Source organism: Antedon mediterranea, chromosome 1 (genome assembly GCF_964355755.1).
Source record: "Antedon mediterranea chromosome 1, ecAntMedi1.1, whole genome shotgun sequence".
Lineage (NCBI taxonomy): Eukaryota > Metazoa > Echinodermata > Crinoidea > Comatulida > Antedonidae > Antedon > Antedon mediterranea.
In genome coordinates, this window is record NC_092670.1 from 24,665,780 (window position 1) to 24,690,441 (window position 24,662).

The following is a 24,662-nucleotide window of genomic DNA, read 5'->3' on the forward strand; positions in this document are numbered from 1 at the left end:
ATTCGATTCAGATCAAGAATGCACAACTTTAACTCTAAGTGTGAACACATTTTTTACTCTGTGTGATCACATTTTTAACTCTATGTGTGAACACAGATTTAAGAAGTAGGTCTTATCATTTAATCATACACCTAGATTCTTCTTAATACAACGGCATCACCTGTTATACCCTGGTAAACCTAGCAGGACATATCAATGACTCACTCATGTTATTAAATTATACCACTTTTTCATAATACAATGGAATACGTCGGATAAATCGTACACCCATGTTGGATACTTGATGGGTTTTTATTTGCACCGTTCGTTTGATATCAAAGGCTATACTGTAATTATTTTTGGCATGGAGAGCGCTGTGGTAACATATTACTAAACAGTCATATCACTGTTAGTTAATATAGAAGGCGGTCATGTCTGTAAATTAACTATACACAAACTAGTACTCAACACACTAATCACCACCTATGGTTTGCCATATCTTTGGAATTTGTACATCTTATTATATACCAATGTAATTATAGTTAGAAATATTAAGTATTAGTAATAACTTTTATCTGAATTTTAAAAGTTTAAATTAGTTTTTTAGCTGTTTTGAGTGTGGTAGTACGTTGGGCTTGATTACATTTTCGCACCGTAATCACCTCGGTAATTATTTCCACACACCTGAGGCATGAAGAAATTCCATCTTCAATATCTACCAGCTCAGAAATTATCCATGTCATTCAACCAATAAGATAAACAATCATATATTCAAGGAAAATAATGAGCACAATAGTTTAAAAGATCATACAATATGTTTGAGATTTGCTTGGATAACTCTTAATCGTGGAATGAGTATCATCACAATCGTAATCTATGTCTTGTGAGTCTCGTAAATATCAACCATTTGTAGCAATTTCAGCACCTTGTAGAAAGAAAGTATAACTGTCGACCATGGGGAATAAGTCTACAAAACGGTGAGTAAATAAGCAATCATTGAATAGGTTAAATTTAAAAAATTGCAGAATATTATTTTCTTATCGTAGCCAGTTTATTTATTTGTCTGAAAGTGATATGTACCCCGTGTGGTATAGAACAACTATAAACTTTAATTAAATTTGTTATATCTTCAATGTATTTTTTGGAACTACAAACATGTTGGAAAAAATTAGCATCCATCTCAGTAGTAGAATTTACTGGTCTCAGTAGTTGATAAAAAAAGTAGGCTACTTAATAGGCATATTAGAATAAACGTAGAAAAATAGAACTGAGGCTCTGAAACACCCCTTTTAGGGGGACACTTTACTGTGCAACAAATGAGAAGAAATATATGTTTTAAAACTACAACATTCATTGAACACACTTATTAAAGAAGACACTTGGATCCCAGGGCTGTCCTTTTAACAAGGATTATATGACGAGATTTCTAAGACGAGTATTTGATTCTTCGGACAACTAAGAAAATTTGTTTCTTTTTGTTTATTTTTTGTTTCAAAACCAGTCGAGTACACAAGATTTATATTATTTGAGGAAAATTCCAGCTGCGAGCATTCCACTGTTGTTCCCAATGTATCCTTACTGAAGCAGAAAAGAAGTCCTTTATTTTAAAGCCGTTACCCTGTAATTTTAAAGTAATGCCGCGTTATTAAGAGGATTTAAAATCTCTTTGAATGCCCACTGTTATTTAGTAAACATTGTTGTAGCATTTGGAACAGTCGTGTTTGATTTTATCTTGGATAGGCGTACTTATCTCTTTTTGATGTTTAGATATAATGTTTAATAAACGTAGGTACATTTTTTTTTGTATGTATTGTTTGTAGCCTGAGATTCACATATTTTACACCTAGTAGAAGTTAAATAATTTAGGTTGAGGTACTTGATTTTAATAAGTAAACTGCTATTATAAACATTTTACACAGTATAACAAATTAGAAATATCACATATATTCCCAAAGCATACAGTACGTTGTCATTATGAAGTGACGCCTCATTGAGATAAGTAGAATTTTAGAAGAAAACAAAGCTAATGATGCTTGAGTAATAATTTTATGCCATCGTACTTTCGTTTCTACTGTTATGTTGATATTTATTTAATGTGATGGTACTATCTGTATCGCAATGGTGGATTTATACATACATAAACAAATAAATAAGAATGTAATGAAAATTACAAAGCTAAAATAATCTGAAAATTTGAAAAATTACAAAAGTATAATAATTATTAAAGCATTGTTTATATACAGTACTAAGTTACAGTACATTATTTAAATAAGCATTGTTTATATACAGTACTAAGTTACATTACATTATTTAAATAAGCATCGTTTATATACAGTACTAAGTTACAGTACATTATTTAAATAAACATGGTTTATATATTTTGAACATTAAAGCAAACAAATAATTAAAAATGTTGTTGAAGGTTCATAAAGTTTTTTGTTATATATCAATTTTGTTTAGATTGAAAGATTTTCAAACATTTATTATACAATTCCAATTTTTTTTAATATGTTTTTAGAAAATATCATTTATGCTAATAATTATTTCAATAAAATTTAACTCTTCCTGTTTGTACCAGTATTTCCTATTTAATATGATTTAATATTTATATTTTATTTTAATATTGTACTATTAAATAGCATCCATTTAAAAAAATTATTTTAATATTACCAGTAATTCTTAGATTGATTTATTGTGTGTGGTTTCAGTTTTCACATATTTTTTATTTGTTTAATAATATTTTTCGTTTTTACTCTCTTTTTTCATAAAGAATATTCTAATTCCAATCTTGATTGCCAACACACAAGCAGTCCCAATTTTACCTAAACTTGACCCAGATACTCTCAACTCGACAATTTTCATTTTTTTTTAAATTTTAAAATTAATTTTTGATAATTTTCAGAATGGAAGGAGCTGAGCTGTATAGCTTTGAAGATTTTGAAAGTCGTCTGCCGCTAGAAGATGCCTTAACTGATACCAGGTATGTCACCACCAGTAGCAGCTATCGATTTCCAGTCAGTGGCAATGTACATGGTGCTTACGTTGGTGTTAACAAAAATGCTCAGTGGGAAGATAAACCTTCAAATGGAAACCATACGATACAATACACACCACGTATAAGAGAACCGAACACGCAAAAAACGAGTATACCGTATGCGCAACGTCGGAACCCTAGGTCACAAGGATTGTACAATAGTACAGGACAAGTACATATACAAAAACAGGATTTTCCAGAAAGTGCATTAGATTTAAAACAACAGAGTGTATCATTACATTCTTTAACACAGCCGTTCAATGGTTTATCTAAAAATACAACTTTAAGCCAATCAAGTGAGCTAGAAGGCCAAAACAACGATCACAATGATAATCCAATCGAAGATTCACTGTTCGTTGATAAGCTCAGTGTGAGGGTACGACCGAGTGACCTGTTAAATTTCCGGTGTAGGCAAAACAGGCCTCAGACCTCATATGAAGGCAAAACAGGCTTCACTAGGAGCCTGGGTAACCTTGATAATACAGCTAAGCAACACCACACACCAGCAGAGTTACTACATTCCAACATGAGGAGTCAAGTGAAACCGAGAGCGGTCAGCACATCGAATCTGACCCCCACTCAGCGGCTTAATGAATTGATAAATTCAAACCAAACTGACTCAAATATTACCTTGGAAGCCAACATGGATAAACAATCTTTGCAAGACGATAATATGGATGATGTTAATCTATTATTGGATATGTTAACAAACAAGCCAGTATCGAGGGCCAGAGGAAATAGCCTCAATCCAGAGATTTTAAAAATGTGGGAGCGTAAGACGGCCCCAAAATCGGAAGAAGATACCACAATCACCATCAAACCTCGAACAAGGCCTTCGATTAAATCTGGAGATATACCTAAGCAAGTAAAACTGAATTATTTTCCAGTTGGAACAAACCCAAGAGAAAAATTATCTAAGGCGTCTTTAACTTCATCTCAGTCTAACATTGAGTAAGTATATATTTGTTTAGAATTTTAGCCTGAAATAATAAATAAAGAAAGTTTAAAGTAACTAAAAATCAAATTAAATGCATTTATTTTTAGATATAATTTTCTAATTAAATTTCATGTGTCGAGACAGAAGACCCTCGAGACCGTCTTCTCAAAGTGAGATCTCTTTATAAAGAGACATCAATGATTATTAATTAAATTAAACGAGCAAAGTGTGTTTGCAGCTGTAGCGTTTTCCAAACTGCAGAATTACTACTGTATAGTGATTGAATTATTCCATGGTAATATTGCAATAAAGGTTTTAACATCTCTCTTATACTTAAGCGTACTGACGTTAAACCTCCCCGCCTCCTTCAACCTTGCCCTGCAGTATAATAATTGTATTCTTCTTCCTGCTACCCTGTGAGATTAATTATTAGGACCAATTATTTTGATAGTTTCATTCATTATTTTATACTTACAGTACTATCTACTTTATTTCCTTTTCCATTTGCTGAAAATTTGGAATTTAGAAAATTTTTGTGTATGTAGATTTCTGAAATTATTTTGTAGCAGAGTTGCAGGCATAAATTGTCATCAGGTGTTTTGGTGCATTGCAATGCAACTCTTAGCCTATTTTTGTGGCAATAAAATAAATGAAATAATTCTTTTCACGCTGCTGCTCTAGCCCGCTACGTTACACGAGATGACTCATTCATTAGATGAAATCAAGCAGCTTTATAGTACTACACTTTGACATTTTTGTTAAAATGGAAACTCCACTATAATTTATTGGTACCACCTGTTGAATCCAAAAACGGCTGAGAAAAGAGTCTAAAGACAAATCCCAAAGCATTCTGGTATTTATGAGTCCCATGATATAATTCGCTGTCAGATAATCATTGAATTATTATCAAAACAGTCCATTGAAGTTTTTGTTTGTAATAGGATACTTGAAGTATCTAGGCGTGATGAAGTGACCCCCAGACTTGACCTTAGCAATAACAATAAGCGAGCAGCGTTTTTTGTAAGAAATATTCTTGTTTATTGTTAGGTTTAATATTTAGGCCCCTACATTAATTTGCAATACCAGTTTTTGGGATTACTTTCTACTATTCTACAGCAGAATTTCTCTTCTATATTTCTTAGATTATTATATTTCATAAATAATTAAAACTGATTTGTTGTTTTTCATTGATAATTTAATAACAAGTTTTATAGTGAGTTTATTTTTTTTTCCACAAATTTGCATACCAAACATGTTATCATCATGTTTTTACTCAGCAGGGGGAACATATATGAGCACAAGCCAAGTATCGTGTTACAGTACACTATGCTGAATCTTGTAAAAAGGTTGTTGAGGTTAAAGGTCATAAGGTTATAGCTACATAAAATGTGTACCTTAACCACTGAGAGTAAGACCAACTTGTTAATAAAAACATGTCATTCTGCTTTTAAACATAGGACGTGTATGACGTCAAAGTATCATCTTTTGTTAAAATGTCAAACTTGAGAATTTGATGAGAAAATATTGTAAAGTCGCAGTACTTTTTGGCATGTGTTACGTTGATATGATGATTTAGCACTAAATGTTTGATGGGTTGATTTTGGTACACAAGTGTTTGTACTTACTAAGAAAATTTGGTCAAATTACTAACACATGTTAATACTGTAAATATTAGGAAATACATACTGTAGGCCTACAATACAAACTACGCAAAATTATGATTTGACCCATTGATTATAGAAAACGCCAGTAAAACTAAAAACACAATAATTTTGAAAATTTAATCAATGCTACAACTGAAATAAGCCCTTTCTCCTAGTTTTTCATGATTAGCGTCAAAACAACATGGTAGCCTTTTGTTTTCATAAAGCACCAAATGACTATTCAACTGTCGAGTCAAAAAGTCATTTCTGTGCACAATCATGCTGTTTTACATGTTGTATTATTATGCAACTAAAAAATTACTACTGAAATTATGTATTTACTACGGATATTTGTTATCAAGATTACTGAAATTAATTTTAGCAATTTGAGAACTCTGGATCTGCTGTTTCACAAAGTTCATGCACTCTGATGCCAATGTCGTCATCATTTTGGGGGTTGTGTTCGCACATCCCACAACTGGCCTACAATTGCACTGAATTTTTCTGTTCTTACTAGGTTACAATGAGACATAAAATTTCTATTAATAGCGAGTGATGGTACAGTAAGCCTATAAACATTCTGTAAACATTAGATGACGTGAATTGAATCATTATTTTTAGAAGTTGTTTGTCCCAGTTAGTAATTTTACAAAACACTCTACTACAGTATATACGTCATCCATTGCAGATTTAATTATCTCAGTTTTGGAAGAGCAATAGGCAATCAATTGGTTCTATAATTAGTACCAACTATCTGTATTGATTGAAAATTAGTATGTTCTAATTAGTTTTGTTTTTCCAAATTAACTACCGGTATGTGGATTTAATATTGTGCAATGTCTCGGACTAAAATTGGAAAGAAATCTTTTATTACGATAACACTATTTGATACAATCTAGTCTAAGTCCATCAAAAGTTCACACAGATAATTTAAGATAATTCGTTAAATAGAAATTAAGACTGTTGGTAACTGGCTAGATACTGTTGGAAACTGGTTAGATACTGTTGGAAACTGGTTAGATTCTGTTGGAAACTGGTTAGATTCTGTTGAAAACTGGTTAGATACTGTTAAAAACTAGTTAGTACTGTTGAAAACTGGTTAAATACTGTTGGTAACTGGTTAGATACTGTTGGTAAGGTTAGATACTGTTGGAAACTGTTATAAACTGGTTTACTGCTGGAAACTGTTTAGTTAGATACTGTTACAAACTGGTTAGATACTGTTGGAAACTGGTTAGAAGTTAGAATCATTTGAAAACTTGTTAGAATTGTAGGAAACTATTTATAAATAAACTATAAGTAACTGGTTAGCCTGTTGAAAACTAGTTCGACTGTTCAAAACCAGTATAGACTGTTAGAAACTATCCTATTAGAAACTAGTTAAAAACTGTTGGATATATTAGAATGTTAGAACTAGTTAGATACTGTTAGAAACTGGTTAGAACTGTTAGATACTGTTAGAAACTGGTTAGCCTGTTAGATACTGTTGAAAACTAGTTCGACTGTTCAAAACCAGTATAGACTGTTAGAAACTATCCTATTAGAAACTATTTAAAAACTGTTGGATATATTAGAATGTTAGAACTAGTTAGATACTGTTAGATACTGTTAGAAACTGGTTAGAACTGTTAGATAAAATTCAAATTGCACACTTCAATCAATCCGTTTCTTTTATGATGATAAATGTTATTGAAATTTATTTGTAAAGAAACGTGTGATTTTCCCATGGTGTGTAGAGAAGGCACTCTACTCCTGAATTACTTGCTTCATTTAGCATCAAAGAGCCCCATATTACATATGCTGAGAAGCTTGCATTTTAACAGAAATCAACGGCCAATTTAACATCTTGAAAAGAAGCCTTTGTGTTGAAACTAAACACAAAATTTGTGTAGTATATCTTTTAACACTTAAGACATCCTACGTTGTTGACTATTGATTGAGATAGTAAGGGTATACTACTTGTCTATTCTCAGTGCTAACATTGTTTTCCAAAGTGGTTTGCAGTATAGAATACCAACAATTATCATTAGGTAAAATTATTTGACAATTGAAGATGTTATCCTCCTGAAAAAAATTAATTTTAAATAAAAGTTTCTTGAATTTGCCATTTGAATGTCACACAATCTTTGTTTTTTATACAGCAAAAGTATTTTGTTAATTTTGTTCATCTTTTGGGGACAATAAAATATTAAAATCCTTATGAGAACTAGTATAGTATTAACTATTATATTAAAGTTGATTAAAGTAAATAAAGATTTTTTAAAAACTCCTAAGATATACTAGAAGTCTATAAACTATTTTAAAATGTATGAACTGGCCTGAATTTTCTGAAAATGTTATCACCATAACAACAGTATTGCACCCTACCAGCCAATTAAGGTAAAGCACTGGTTGCCGTGGAAATAGCAGCTTTAATGACCTATCATCAACCTATAGCCAATTAGCTTATTTAATTAGTAAGGTTGCTGCTGCTGTGTTCTGTGGTTTTAGCAGAAATCTACACAGCCCTAGGGGGTAAATCTAGAAGGTACACAGATTTGGGTTAATTGGTACAATGCTGTCTTCATTTGTTTTGTCTAACCAGAGTCTGTACTGTAGGATTGAAGAACTTTTAACACACTTTTTAGAGGTTCTCCTAAAGTTAGTTTTACCACGGAGTTGTACAATATTTTATAACTCCCTGGTTTTACCAGCAAGATTTACCAGTATAAATGGCTTACAGAAAAAAAATTGAAAATATAGTTCAGAAAATAAAGACATTTAATAGTAATTGGTTTCTATATTTTGTCAATTGGATCAATATTATACAATGATATTTGACATTTTTATATCGGGTGTATCTTAAAATATGCAAAGATTCAGTACCTTGCTTAATTGCCTGGAATTAATTTGCATCTCAATTGTATTCAAATGATACGTTTCCTTTTCAATTTACTTTTGATGACTTAATCCAATTTACATTAAACATTGTACACCATATAACATATTTTTTTATTACAAAATTATGACATCCTGGACATCATCACTCTATCATGAAACCATAGAGTCCAACATTTTGCTAGATTGTAGTCTTCTGAGCATGCTCATAGACATTGTCTAGTACTGTATCATAATTAAACAATAAACCTATATTACCTAATAGTACAGTCAAAGCCTATTAATTTGATTCATTAAAAAAATATAGTATACAGTAATTGGAAAGATGAGATTACATTTTAAATTGCTTAAAATATCTAATAATCCAAATTTGTTTAAAGATCTAACAATAAATCATGTTTTTGTGTATGTATGTTTTATTTTTTTTAGGTAACAGAATAACACAATACTTGCAATTCCTTTTAACATAAAATGAACTACAAAAGGAAAACTATGACAAAAACATTTAATATGCTTTAATATTTCCTACAATTCAAAGGTTCACTTAAAAACATCTGGTTCAACATAGTTTTGATGAACTCATAACGTTAATAAATTGTTAGCAATAAAATTGATACTGACAAGAAATGTTTTATATTATATAAAATACTACATAGTCAATGCCCTCGGGAACTCATATTAATTTACTTTTTATTTTCCACCTCAATGAGTTTCAAAAGGAATACTGGTACAGTACTGTATATATTTTGTTATTATCACCTGTCATTAGCTAGAGTATAGAGGGCTCACTTCATAACCGTAAACTCACTTCTTTGTGATTTTTATTCTGACACTTTTAAAAGGCCGTAGCAAGAGGTTAAAAACAGACTAGGCAAAGATGCTTTAAAATTATAATGATCTCTGCTGGCGAATTGGTTGGGTAGTGAAAATGTCAAAGAGGCGAGCCCCTCGTCTGCCTACCTGCTGGCTACGGCCCTACATACAATCTTTGTAGAATGTATTGAATTTGTATTAGTTAAAATGGACCTGAAATGGATTTTCGATATTTTTCATTTTAGAATGATGTTTTGGGGGCTAGTGTTGCTAGAATGTATATTGTTACAAAATATAAATTGGCCATTTTGGGGAAAGCCCCATTTGAAAATCAAAAAAAATTCGCGGGTGACGTCACTTTGCGAATATATTCCTATCCCTCCAATGGACAATTTGCAGTTTTTTGGCTATAACTCTTGAAATCTATGGAGTATTTTCTAAAAAATGCTTGTGCATTTGCAGAAACGTATTTAGAATTTTTTTAGATAAAATTATTACCGTATAAACGGTTATTCATCGAGTAAATGACGATTTAAAATCTTAAAATCAACGGTTTTTTTCTGGCAATACCGAAGTTGGCCTGGCAACGTTGTCCGGGATACAGCTCCGTGCGCAATGATGCGTATCCATATTTTCCGTTCGTGTATTTTGTATATCGTTCGTAATTTATACTGCTAAAATGTGTTAGTTTCTTTAGTTTTTAGTTTAGCAGAATTAAATTAGTAATACGAGATGATAATTTATTTGTCACGAATCAGGCAGTTCGAAACGAATTTTATTCATATTTTACTTTAGCTTGACAATGAGCGCAGCAAGTTGTTGATATCGCTTTGGTCCTTGGATGCACATGAAACGGAGCCTCGCCGCATGATGTGGGTGGTGGATCGACTCCGCGCGCTGGATTGGGGGCCTAGGCCTAGTAAAGGTTTGGGAGGTAGGCCTTCTAAATTTGGGTTTTAGAACAAACAAAGTACATTTTAGGGACCTATATTTCAACAACATTAGATATTGAATAAATTAGTATTAGTGTCAAAGCTTCGCGTATCTTTCCAGGCCGTCGATCATTCACTGACTATCGGGTGGCATACACGCTCTCGATATCATCGTCTCGATGTGACGTCGTGAATATAGAGGCTTCCGACGGCCGTTGAAATAGAATATTGCAATGGCGTGCGTAATTTTCGCTAATTTACCTTGGTATCTTAAAATTTCGTTTTTACTCAAAATACTATACATTTTGTTTTTATTTGTATGGGTTTGTGTTAATTTGATACATTTAAATAACATGTGTGAATTTCTTGAAAATCGAAAGTCCATTTCAGGTCCATTTTAAGGAATTATTTGGTTATTATAATGCATACTCTGGTTGGCCAGTTAAATATCAGAGCAAAATCTTGAAATGCTGCTTTTCTTGTTTGTTTGCTAATATTAAATAAACATTGCCAAAACATAAGCAAAATTAATATTTTTGTTATGTAATTTAATACTAATTTCTTATATTCATTCAGAGTTATACCGTTGTAAAGAGTTATACTGCCCTCTATAAAGTTCCAATCACAGATCAGCAAGTGACATGTTTAGAAAATAGATTTAAACTTTGTAATTGTGAAATTTAAATAATCAAAATTTTTAAAGATTAACACAAAACTTTAGAATAGCAAATTTTAATTGAATAAATAAAAACCATATTTTATTTATTTATTTACTGTTGTTTATTACAATGTGTGAACAATATTGTTTTCTTTGCTGCCCTCTATAAGTATTTTTATCAAGAGTATAATTATACTTACAGTACTTTCAATTGTGAGATTAAAATATTCTGAATTTGTGATTATTAAAAATTTAATTTATCTTCAATTTAATATCAATAAAATGAAATATATGATAGAGTATAAACATGTTTATAATAGTGTTTTTTACAAAAAAACTAATTTAAAGCCAAAAAATAGTCAAATAAGAAAAAATTCAATGGGGTTTGGTTGAATTTAACCGTTTATTTTTTATTTTTATAAGTGAAAACATTTTTTAATATAAGTGATTAACTTTATTAAAACTGTAAAATTGCCAAAGTTTTTTTATTTTTTATTAATCTTTAATGTTCATGTTTTTGGGGGACATTACATCTTTAATAATAGTAAAATCAATACCAGTCTTTGTATTTGCATACAACTTCATTTTATTACTTGTTATTTATTAAAATGTCACAATAACTTAATCTAAACTGTTGTTATTTATCTTTTATAAAATTATTATGATTGTTTATAATTGATAAACAGTTATTTCAAACTGAAACAAGAAAATTTCAAACAAATATAAATTGAACCCGGTAAAAAATTCTAATCAGATACAAAGTTCTTGCAAGGTTTTAATATTCTTAATTTAGAATAATTCTTAAGTGTGAGGTTTTAATATTCTTAATTTAGAACATTTGGATTTAAATTCTTAATTAAAGCACGGTTTCTCACTCGTGGGGATAACTGAAATAGATAGTGATTGTGAGGATGTGGTTTAAAAATCTCTGTTAGAAAGTTTTGTAAATAGATTAAATATATCAAACAACTCTTAACATAATAAGACGCTTGTATATTGATAGAGAATGCTGTTACTGCTTCCATATACTGACAATCAGTAGTTCATTAATAATCTCTCTCACATAGACAAGATAGATGAAGGAGATACAGTTGAGTAGCCTGTATGTCTTAATTATAAAGTACTTATATGGTAACCTTGTAAATTGTTATCTATTAATATCATTAATAAGATGATTATTATAATTTTGTACAGTTTATGAATATTTCATAATCATGTTCATGTCCATGAACTATTGCACATACTGTATTTAGTAAAGTAAAATGAATTGTATATTTTTTCAAGCATTGATAATTCTTGTTCAAAGATCTACTGTACTATGTTGACACTGTGCCCCGTATGGCTCATGACCACAGTGTCAGTGGTAGAACAAGTCTTTTCGGAGGACTTACAACTGAAAGTGCATTGTACACATCTGGCTTATTTGCACTTTAAAGCACCCAATACATCATTCAAAAGAGTGGGGCCTACTCCGGTGTACAGGTCCATCTAAACACCTGCCGTTCTTTTTCCAGGCTACTAGAGACCAGACTAAAACAAAAGAAGCTTTTGCAATGTTAATTGTCTCAAATTAATTTAAGACAAAAATAACTTCAAGCCATACAAGTTTATGTATGTTTCAAGCTATTCAAAATAAGTACCTGTAAATATTTCAATGGATTATTATAATATAAGAAAGTTGGTTTTATTTAAACAGTAATTTATCCTAATTAATACTGTCAAAATCATATGAGGATTATCGTGTGAACTGAACCAATGTGATGTTAATTGGTTATAATGAGTCGTACCTGTGCAGACCTTAGATAGTGTTAACCGCAACTCCGCAAGCTCGTGTATAATCCATGTAATGTACGCTTTCAAGACTTCCCTTTATCTTTAATGTCCAACAATTTTTGCAAATCATCAAGTTATTTTTAATGTATATTTTCCTAAATTAACCTGCCAACTAATTTATTCTGCTAATGTAGGTCATTTGAGGTCAAATATTTCTTTGGCTGATCCCCTATATTCATCAGGAAATTAGGTCATAATTAATTGTTAGAGGGTAAATATTATTCTGTTTTATAGGAAGTTGCTTAATTTGTGAGAACATGTCAAATGCATTAGTAGGAATACAAATTCTACTTTTGCACAAAAATTAATTACACTACAGTATTTATGCAAGGGGACATTTACTCTATAAACACTCCTCAATATGAACAACTAAAACACAATTAAAAACACATTTATTCATTAAGGCATATGGAAATCATGATGTTTCTGAAGTTCTAGAATTGTATAGTACTAGATGGCACGCTCGCTTCGCTCGCGTACCATCTAGGTCGTGCCCACAGATGGTTCTCGAATACACAGTATTTCCAGCGAGAAAAAAATGGAGATTTCAAATGTACGTACCGCAGGACTATAATACATTGTCGTTTACAGAAACGAATAAATATACACAATGATTTATGTAGTCAACCAAAATTAGCACCCTGGGAATTACTTCCGAGAGAGAAACAAAATGAGTCAAATTTTTGGACTCATTTAAACAAACCCAATTTGTGTTTTGTATGTAACATTAAGGGTTGAGGGATGGGGGAAGAAGATAGGTACAAAGAGGAAACATTTTAAAATATATTCTTATCCACTCAGTAACGAAATATTGTTTTTAATGTTTTATAGGCCTATAAATAATATACCACTAAATACAGTAAAACATTTACGATTTAATACGGTATTTTGTTAAAACTCTCACTGTCATAGTCGATTGAAATAGTAAAGTACATGTAACGATACACCACTACGACGTTTATATATTTTTAAATTATTAATTAATACAAACGTTGAGAAGCAACTGTCAGTAATAACGTTTATTTATTTGTATATTATATGTTTATAATCTAACAGTAGGGCCTACCCACACTCACAGTAATAAAGTTTATTAGGTTATATGCATGATATGCATATAACCTCTTGATTCTGTCAAAATCTTTATTTATTTATTTATTTATTTATTTATTTATTTATTCTTTCCTTAGCACTATTTTGTCCGTGCATTATCTTGGCATCAGTTTAATCTAGCTAAGTCAAGTTTTCAGAGTATATTCCTCATGGCCAGGAATCGATGTGGTTATATTTTCACGATGCGTAATCAAAAATTACGCGGTCTACGCGCGATTTTACGAAATCACGTTTGTAATCATATCTTCACAAGCATGAATCACAATTAAACAAAATTTGGTACTCATAAATTTCAGGTCATATTTCATCATATGGCAATTAAATTACGTGCGTAGCGCATATAACGCTTGCGTACGCGCGCTTAAAATGTTCAAAATTGTCAAAATTTATTTTCGATGAAATTAGAGTACGTTTCAGGCAATTTTAAGCGTTTAAAAAATTGCCATGAGTGCGCAGATTTTTGCACGCGCACTGCGCGTTAAACGTTAATGCGCACTCTTTTTGCCCGATTTCTGTTTTACAATCTTTCTTTAATAATATCATCATATTTGATTCAGGTTTCAACTCGAAATTGCGTTATACGAGCACGTCAAAAGTGACTGGCTACGCACGTATAACTTAACAAAATGGTGAAAATATGCTAAATTTTAAAATTAATATATATCGTCAGAATGCAGGGGAACACCTATTTTTTATTTCATTTTCTTGAAGTGTATGTATCATATGTATGATTTATTATCAAATTAAGAGAACAAAAGTTGATTAAGTCATCATTAATTGCATATTAAATTAAAAAAACATAATTTCGACAATCAAACAAATTATGACATTTTCTTAGGCCAAAATAACAAACTTAACATAAACTTTCTTCCTTCAAAAATTCATATATTAAAGTTAAAAGTATGTAGTTTGACAGTGCATCATTTGTATACATTTTAAAGATGTCATCATAGTAAAAAATTATAATTCATTTCGGTATGTAATAATCTATTTGCATCAAAGTGGTTACTGCATAGTAAATACACGGAGGAATTTTTCTACAACTTTTAGTCAGTTGTGTACGGCTCGGTGGTCTGTGCTCGTGTCTATGGCATTCAAGGTACCGAGATCGAGTCTCACCTTGGGAAACGAAATAAGATTTTTTTTTTTTATTATCCGTATTGTTTGTTCAAATTTATTTCTTAGTGTATAGATTATACACATGATTTATAATGAAATCTAGATAAAAATTAACTTATGTCTTTATTATTATGTAACAACAAATGTGGTTTATGACATTATACGCATATGGATCTTTGATCGGATTGTGATACCGGCTATGGTGTTCGCGTTAGCAAGGTCCTATCATATATTATAAATAATTAAAGATTCTGAGAAAATCAATCAATCAATATATCTTTTAAAAATCAATTATCTTTATTTAAATCAATGCATATAACCTATAATTCGTCATAGTGACGAATTAAATCTAGTTTGTATATATTTTTATATTACATCTAACAGTACCAACACTCACAGTAAGAAATTTGCGATTAAAATTGCTATCAAAAGTGGTTAATACCTTAACAGTATTGTACAGCATTGCAATACTATTTATGTTTATTCTCCAAGGGGGCCCATAAATCTAAACCTATACCTCTATGGTTAAACCAAATAATTTGGAATGTTTATTTGTATATTATATGTTTATAATCTAACAGTAGGGCCTACCCACACTCACAGTAATAAAGTTTATTTGTATATATTTTTATATTACATCTAACAGTACCAACACTCACAGTAAGAAATTTGCGATTCAAATTGCGATCAAAAGTGGTTAATACCTTAACAGTATTGTACAGCATTGCAATACTATTTATGTTTATTCTCCAAGGGGGCCCATAAATCTAAATCTATACCTGTATGGTTATACCAAATAATTTGGAATGTTCCATTCATCACAAATCAATACATTTGTAAAAACGTATATTAAATGTATCAAAATAGTATTTTTTAAAGAAAATCGGCCTGTCTTCAACATTATGATGCTGTACTCGAACTGTTCAACCGGTTTTCAGCTATTAAAAACAATTATCGTAGGAGGAGATAGGAAAATGCGAAGCCTCCTCGCATTTTTGTGGCGGGTATTTTTCAAGATGGACATCCATTAGACAGTGTATACCACGATCGGAAAACACCCCTATTTGGGGCAAATCGTTGAACCTAAATTCGTTTTAATCGTCAATAACTAATTATCTAACTTAATTTAATTAGTAAACAGGGTTACATCAGGTGGTTAAAATCAGTACCGAAAGTACGAACCAACTTTATATACCATCGAGTAAAAATTCTAGAAGTAAGGCGCGATTGACCAAATTTTGCCCTTACGTAAATTTATATATAGATACTTATTCCTGACCAGCATTATCTTTGGGGTGCCTCTGTCTTGGTTGTCAATGTCTCTGAGCAACCGGTCATCTGTCGCAAGGCAAATGTGTATCCTACTCCTTTGTTTGGTCACCTAGGTAGGGGTCCGGGACCGCGACAGAACGAGATGGGGACCCTCCAAAGAAATTGCATTTTATTTGTCAGGCGTCTGTATGATTTTTTTTTTTTATGCGCCTTGAGCACTCTTGAGTGGTATGTGCGCTATAAAAATCCTGTTATTATTATTATTATTATAACACAATATCAAGAAGTGATAACATACAGTACAAATTGTTCAACAACATCAGTAAACAATACATTTACGGGTGTATATGAATGTGCTGGGATGTTTATTCAAGGGTAAAAGTAAACTCCCTGAGGCATTTAATTGAGAGGGGCATTTATTCTGAATGATTGTCAATATGTATCCAAAGAAAAAATGTGAAGGACTGTCAAACTTCTTCACATTTAAATATAAAAGATGATGAGGGGGAGGGGAGAATTTAAATGTTATTTATGTACACTTATGCATTCAAAATAGAAATAGGCAAGTAAGTAAAGTGTAGTTAATCCCAACGTGACTCTAAATTAAGAATTAATTAAAACAAATGTTTGATTTAAGTACTAAAATCAATTTAAGCCCAAAATCTGTCAAAGTACTATAACCCAAATTGACATTCAAATGGTTAAATTACCTCTATATAAATAGATATAGCGGGATTGAACACCAATCATTTAATAGAAAGTGACGTATTTAAGTTAAAAATACTCACATAATGACATGTACGTTAAGTTGTGGAATTAACAATTTAAATACTCAAGGTAAAAGCTAATGGAAAATTCTATTGAAGATAATTGGATATCATATTTTCTTGAATAGGGTGACTGCTAAAGATGGTTTTACTGTCGACGGTTTTCTTTGAAGTCAAGTTTAATTTTGTTTGTTTATTCTGTCTCTTGAAATCATCCTTTTCCTATGGACGGTCTCCACACTAGTTTTTGTTTTCGGGGTTTAGATGCTTTTTACCTTTTTTCCGTGTGGAAAAAGTAGAGAAATAAATCTAAAATATTATGGATGAATAAAGAATCTTGAATCTATTAATTATTATTTTGTTGAAATATCAAAGTTGTTCTAAAAACATACAATATAATATTTAAACTTTTTTTTTTTTTTTGTGAAAACATTGACGATGACTTTAACAAAAAAAAATGTTTTAAATTACCATTATTAAGACATAATGCCCAGGGCTAGAACTTCTAATAAGAGGACACTTCTGGACCCAAATGTGTGTCCATTTTATGGGGGTGTCTTTGAATGGAGATGTTGACATTACTGTACTCTAAATCAGATCGACTATTGTAGTTATGATTTACCCCAGATAAACATGGGCAACTTTCAATGACAACATGCGTAGTATTATTTTTACGTCATAACATTGAGACGGTAGTGGCTTTTATTCAAGCTTTTGAGATTAAACTTAAGTATATGTATTACGTCAGTACGTTACTAGATTACAAGGTAAAGACTTATATTGTGAGGCATGTATAGGCTGTATGCATTATGCTTTTCATAAATCTAAATTTATTTGTAATGTTGTAGTTTAATGTTAATCATGAAATGTTTGTATAGAAGCTATGTTATGTTTTGCAATTCCTTTCTTAATCCGAGTGAAGCCTGTGATTGAGGCGTAAAAACACAGATTTACTATTTGATGTTGATATAGAAACATTATAAAAGAGTTGTTACCCAAAAAGTTTATGGATGGATTGAAAAACATTCATTTTAACAAACTGAGATATTTTCATATTTTTCTTATTACATTATACAGCTCTCAATATGTTTGCATACAATTGCCTGTCATTTTATTTGTTTTGTTTTTTAGAAGTAGTAATAATTTTAAATGAAAAGTCGGTCTTGTAGCCCTAGAGACTAGATTGTAGCGTGCTATGTTATGTTTCAGCAGGAAATTACAGCATGAAATACGTAAAAACTGGCACCATCTAGGTGCCATGTTTTAACATATAAATTCAGCATATGTTATTTATTGTTTATATTCCTTGGGTATTCATTACTTTAATGCTCTGAAAAATCAGGATGCTTAAAAGGAAAAGCGAAACATTGTAATATGCCGTCATTTAATTGAAAAATGACATATAAAATGCTTGTGTGTACATATCATGCGTCTGGGTAGGTGTGAATTCAGTGATTGACAAATTATGAAAATGATGGCAGGGCCAAATTTATTGACACACTCTATTCATGGGACCTACAATTTAGGAGACATTAGGACACACCAGGGAAACAAGCAAGGGGAAATATATGTTTTAAACCATGGCTAACATAACAAGAGGACACGCCGTATTACAGGGACACTTTGTGTGGTCCTGAAGATGTTCCCTTAATATGAGCTCTACTGTATCACCACAATTTCCAATACCAATTTTCAATGAAATAAGGTTTTTTTCTAGATGCTAGGTCCAGTCCAGATAGATAATAATATTTAATATTACATTTGAAACACCTAAAGGGTGTACAATGCCATGATTAACAAAATATAAGACTATATAAGATGATGAAGGGCTAGTGTTTCCCGAAAGCTCTGATAACTTTTCTGGCTGTTTTACTTATCGTTTTGATTTAGCTTTTCGCTTTTTTTTTTCTCCATTGAGATCCAGCCACTGATACCCACAGCATTGTCACTTTTTCAGTAATTTGCCTTTGGATTTAAGAAAACATTTAAATATAGTTAATTATAAGTTATTAATGACAGGAACATATAACAAGAACCCAGACCATATAGCAACTCAATAACATCTTAAGCTCTGTCTACACTATCATTGACAAAAAAGTGTGAAATATGGTAGTGACACCCAAATATATAGTAGTGATAGGACATCATCATGTCCATATGAGCACGTCACATACAATTTGATAGTGTAGTTGATTGTGTAAAGGTACTAATGTATTTTTCAAATGCTATGAATAAACTCTTCAGCGTCAAACACTTTCCTAAATTGATTTAAATTAAATTATTGAACATTAAAGGCAGCGCTTGGTTACCGAGTGTTTTTTTTTTAAATATGTCAACTTTTATTTTAACTCTATGCTACGGTATGTCAAAATTCATTTATTTAATATAATTATTACTGGAATTAATGGAATAAAGAAAGTAAAAAGAATTTTGAAAATAGAATTTTAACAGAAGACTGTGGTATATGAGTCATACAACCAGATTTGTTGTATGCAAATTAACAGACAAACTAATTAATTAATTATACACATGATTTTATTCAACCGCCATTGGGATTTCACAGTCTGCAAGTTAAACTCATTTTCACATTTGATATGACTTAATATCAACTCAATTACAATGGATTTACACATACTTTAATATACCATAATTTATGTTAAAATACTTTGTAGAAGCTTAATGAGACATGTACCATGGCAATATTAAAAACTGTTAGTATCACCTTCCTCATTTTTATTTAGTGCAGTGTATTGCATGGATGTGCCTAAACTATCATTCTTTGGTACAGTTAGATAGACAGAGTGTTTTTTTAATGTTGCTAAAATTAATAAAATAAATAAATAAAATAAATGATGCATAATTGTAACTCTTGTACATTACTTCATTACAAAATAATGATGGAGATAATTTTATCTTTAGTTTTTCCAAAATGAATATCAAATTCAAGTCTAAAAGTTGTTATATAATGAATGAATACTATTTATAAATATTTATTTTTATGTGCCTTTGGTATATATATATCAAGTAGTTCGAATCTCGGTTGGGGCGACTTTTTCTCATCTTTATCATTTCAAATTAATTGATTGAATTTCAGTATATCACCAGGTAGTTTAGAATTAATGTTCTTTGCCTGTTGTGTTTATATGTATATATCACTTGCACTGATGGAGGGCTAGTGTGGCCGAAAGCTCTGCTAATTTTTCTGGCTGTTTTACGTTATTATATTTATTTCATTTTGTATCTCCATTGAGCCACTGATACCCACAGCATTGCCATTATTTTCAGTATTTTGCCTGTTGTGTTTAAATTTATGTATATATTTATATGTGTTTATTACTTTGATGAATTATCAACATTTTAATATACAATAAAAGATCAAATGATTTATGTCTTTATCAAAATTACATTATCGATTGCTGATTAGTAGATTTTATGTTGTTATTAATCTCTACAAACAAATAACTTGCCCACCTTATTGACGTGTTGATTATTGCACACAATTCATATGCACAAATTTTAATAATCAATATTTTGTGTTTGATTTGAATAGGTCTTTGACAGGTTTTATACGATCATTTGATCACATCTGTTGGTATCCAATATGTTAAACATATTGTATTAATTGTTGACAAGACAACTGTTGCGTCCATGTCTAAACAATTTAGCAGCTGAATTGCACTCATTAGCCAGTTGACATTATTTGAAATAAAGAAAAATATATTTTTAATCTGTGGTGGTTATTGGAAACTATTTGAATGAAGTTGCTGCTGTGTAATATGCATAGATAGAAAGGAGTATTTAACAAACCATTTTAGATATATTCACTTTTGCTATGAAGTACAAAAATTGCTATGAATCAAGGATTGGAATCTATATAAATGATGTGGAAACAATGTATTCCGGATTTGGAGTTCCATATGCCATTCTGGCGGGCACGTGTCTACAGGGTTCAGGAAGTGATGAATCGGGAATTAATGAATGCGCAAAGGTCAGAGTTTTAGAAGTGAGGGGAGGGGGCTAAAAGAGGCGGTTAATATATCCTCAAACCCACCTTGTTTGTGCTGAAATCACAGATAGATAGACAGACAGACAGATAGACAGACAGACAAATAGACTGTTGCACAAGCAGTTACGTATCACCGACATGTTCACTGAGCCAACATAAAATAACAAAGTGGAGTTTAGTCTTTATAACCTCCATGACACTAGGAAGAAATGATTTTTTTCTAAAATTTGACACTTTTCCTTCTTTTATAAAATTTGGATTTAGCCTATTGCTTTAATTGAGCTGGATACATCCATTGATAGCAACAGCATTTTTATATAATATTTATAAATAGAATGTGTGTATATTAAGCTTGCATTATATGATTTGCATTAAAAAAAAGTTTTATGGCGAATGTGGCACCACAATTTCCGAGTTTGTAAGATTATTATTGTAAATTACAAACTCATATCCTTAGAATCTTTATAACCTCCATGACACTAGGAAGAAATGATTTTTTTCTAAAATTTGACACTTTTCCTTCTTTTATAAAATTTGGATTTAGCCTATTGCTTTAATTGAGCTGGATACATCCATTGATAGCAACAGCATTTTTATATAATATTTATAAATAGAATGTGTGTATATTAAGCTTGCATTATATGATTTGCATTAAAAAAAAGTTTTATGGCGAATGTGGCACAACAATTTCCGAGTTTGTAAGATTATTATTGTAAATTACAAACTCATATCCTTAGAATCTTCTTGGTTAGATTAAGTTTTAGACAAATGAGGTATTCCTATTGTCCTATTGTCTTTGTCTCCGGTCTTATCTATGCATATCGCAATCTCATATATTCGATGTACATTTAAATAATCATTATACTATAAATACACTGATATGCAGTGTCTTTAGTTGTAGGCTCTAGTTCATCATATAATCGATATAGATTATTGCATGTGGAACATTTTGTTGTGCGTCATATTATGTAATTCAAGATTTCAACATTTAAGGTGTAAAAAATATTACGTCTATCCATAATAATTTCAATAAAAATTGGGGATAGAGAGTTTCCAAAGTGAAGTTGAGAAAATACTCTATTTCTATTTTTTATTTTTTTTTATTTTACATTAATTATTGTTTGTTGGTCATATAAATTAAATGAAAGCTGGTTTGATAGGAGAGTGTATACTGAATAATAAATGAGGACATTGGTGGATTTACAATGATAATGGTCAATTTTTTATTTTGGTCATGTTTGTATGGAGTGCCACTAGCTGAAGAACATAATTATAACAAACAAATTCCCTCTTGGCAATGGTAAGGAATTACAATGGTAGGTAAAGTTAACCAGATATTGAGGCTTGTACTCAATAAAGATGATGCGATGATGAGTATGATCAACTGTATTTAGTGGCTCTCTATACAAAATATTTTAAAACGACAGATAACCAATAATAAATTTTCTATCACCAATAGAGTATTATTTTACTTATCCCAATGACTTCCTTACTTTTAGTTCTACGAATCTGAACGCCGTCAACATGGTACGATCTAAAACTACGCCCTCTTTGAATACTGTCGGCTCAGAGGAGACAGAAGAGCCTGAATTGGAAAGTACGAGTCTCGGCAGTCGTCAGCAATCTGTACCGTCTCTTAGTATAGCAAGAAATGGTATGTTATTGGTTTGCAATCAGTTGTTTATTTTTTATTTTAATGAATATAGTATGTTATTAGTTAAAAAATAGACTGCAAACAAGGATGATGCCATTTAATGCAACGTCTTTCATCCTTTGTTTCTTTTCCTTTTCTGAAGGGTCTTTCAGCACAGGTTCGACGCCGGAAAATCAAAGTGAACATCAATGCAGGGCTCGAAATTCACGCTAGCAAACTAGCATTTTGCTAGTAGATTCTTGATAATTGCTAGTTGAAAATTTCATAACTAGCAAATGTTTGCTAGTGTAATTTTTTTTAAAATACGTACTTTTTAGCTTAGCCACGCTAGCCGCCAATCGCTATGTCGACAACGGCTAATAGGAACCAATTTGGTGAAAACAATTGTTTCATTTACACGCCGCCAATTTACGTCAAGGAAACGCGAATAGCACCATGAATCATGTGGTAGCATAGTTGTTAACGATGTGCATTATATTAACAGCAAGCTTTTCCCCAACACAAAAGCATGTGCATTTAGTACGTCGCTAAGGATTACATCATCAGTCACCTGATTACAGAATACGCGATTATCAATTTAGGGATTTAACGAAATAAATATTTTGCCTACACAGTGGTCGAAGCGCGTATTTAATAGATTCGTAAATAGTAAACACCCCCCCCCCCCCCCCACTTAATGGACTCTTCCAATTTTGTTTATGATCTCGCGCTCGAAGAACGTCTCCTCGGCACACCACGAGGTCCTGTTGTTTGTGCGATGGATTTTCTTATGCCTATATTGTTTACCTGTGGAATTAAATTACACACACTTTCGCATCACAACTTTAATTACTGATTTACACAGCAATGGGCAAAGGATTCATCAAAGAAGAATACGTTGAATAAAAATTCACTTAAGAAATGCCGTAAGCTGTTTTCAAACTATTGATCAGCCCACTATTATTCCAACATCATGCCTCTCGCGATAGGGAATTTCCTGGATAGAGACGAGTGGAGCGCGAGAGACGGCGGAGTGAGGCGGGCGTAGCGTGGACGGATTAGTTAGGGCCTACCAATTTCGATCGGTGGCAATTAAATTTAATGTTTTAATTACGTCTGGATATAAACAATATAAAACTCAGTTTTGTCATCGGCAATAATATTTTATACATAGGCCTAGTAAATTTTGTTCCGCTTCAAATTTTAAAAGTTTCGACCTAAAAAAAAGTGGGCCGAAACGTCTCGTCCATAGGCCGAAACGCCCTTGATTTGGCTAGCATGAAAGCATGTCTTGATCTTTTTTTAATTTGGCTAAAAAGGGTACTACTACTACTACAGCTTTGCCTAGCTAGCAAGGCCTACACCTAAAAGCTAGGCCTAGGTCTACACCTAAATAAATTCAGATTTGTGTAGAATTTAACTATTTTACCGAAAAAAAATTGTGATTGCTAGTTATGCTGCTGATTTTGCTAGTTAATTTTTTTACAACTAGCAAAGTTTGCTAGTCGAAAAAAAAGTAAATTTCGAGCCCTGCAATGTCTCATTTTCACGCAGCTACACGCATAATTAGTACAGTTTTGTTTTTTGTTTTTATTAGTTTATATGTAATTTTACTTTCTATGGACCAGAGATTCCGAAAAAAAAGATTGTATGTATGAATTAATATCAATTGGTGCATAACTGTATGGAGTTTAGTGAAAACGAAATATTGACGTTTGATTTTTATTTTTTGGTGCCGGGCCGCAACCGTGTCGGAGTGTGAAAGAGCCTTTATTCCTCATCGTTGTGTGATCTTCAATTGCTTTACTAAGTGTGGATTTGACAGGCCTTGTCTTTTAAAAATTATAGATGCGCTACTAATTGCACTCCTCAATACATTCAGGGGTGCTGTAGGTATGCTGTTTGCATTTTTGTGTGTAGAAGTTTACCAAATGTAAGCGTATTGTAAATCGCACACCTCAAGGGCTGTTTAGGAGTGTGTTAGGTGAGTGATCGCACACCTCAAGGGCTGTTTAGGAGTGTGTTAGGTGAGTGATCGCACACCTCAAG

General features: G+C 31.5%; 1 protein-coding gene across 2 annotated transcripts in view; it reads left to right on the plus strand.

Moving 5' to 3' along the window:
* LOC140063527 (ankyrin repeat and fibronectin type-III domain-containing protein 1-like) overlaps positions 1 to 24,662 on the plus strand; it is a 70,756-nt gene that overhangs the window by 12,910 nt on the left and 33,184 nt on the right. For both annotated transcript variants that reach the window (XM_072109881.1, XM_072109880.1), the window contains exons 2-3: positions 2,882 to 3,964; positions 22,480 to 22,634. In XM_072109881.1, coding sequence (XP_071965982.1) covers positions 2,883 to 3,964; positions 22,480 to 22,634 — 1,237 coding nt within the window. In that variant the 5' untranslated portion in view covers position 2,882. The remainder of the gene's footprint in view (positions 1 to 2,881; positions 3,965 to 22,479; positions 22,635 to 24,662) is intronic.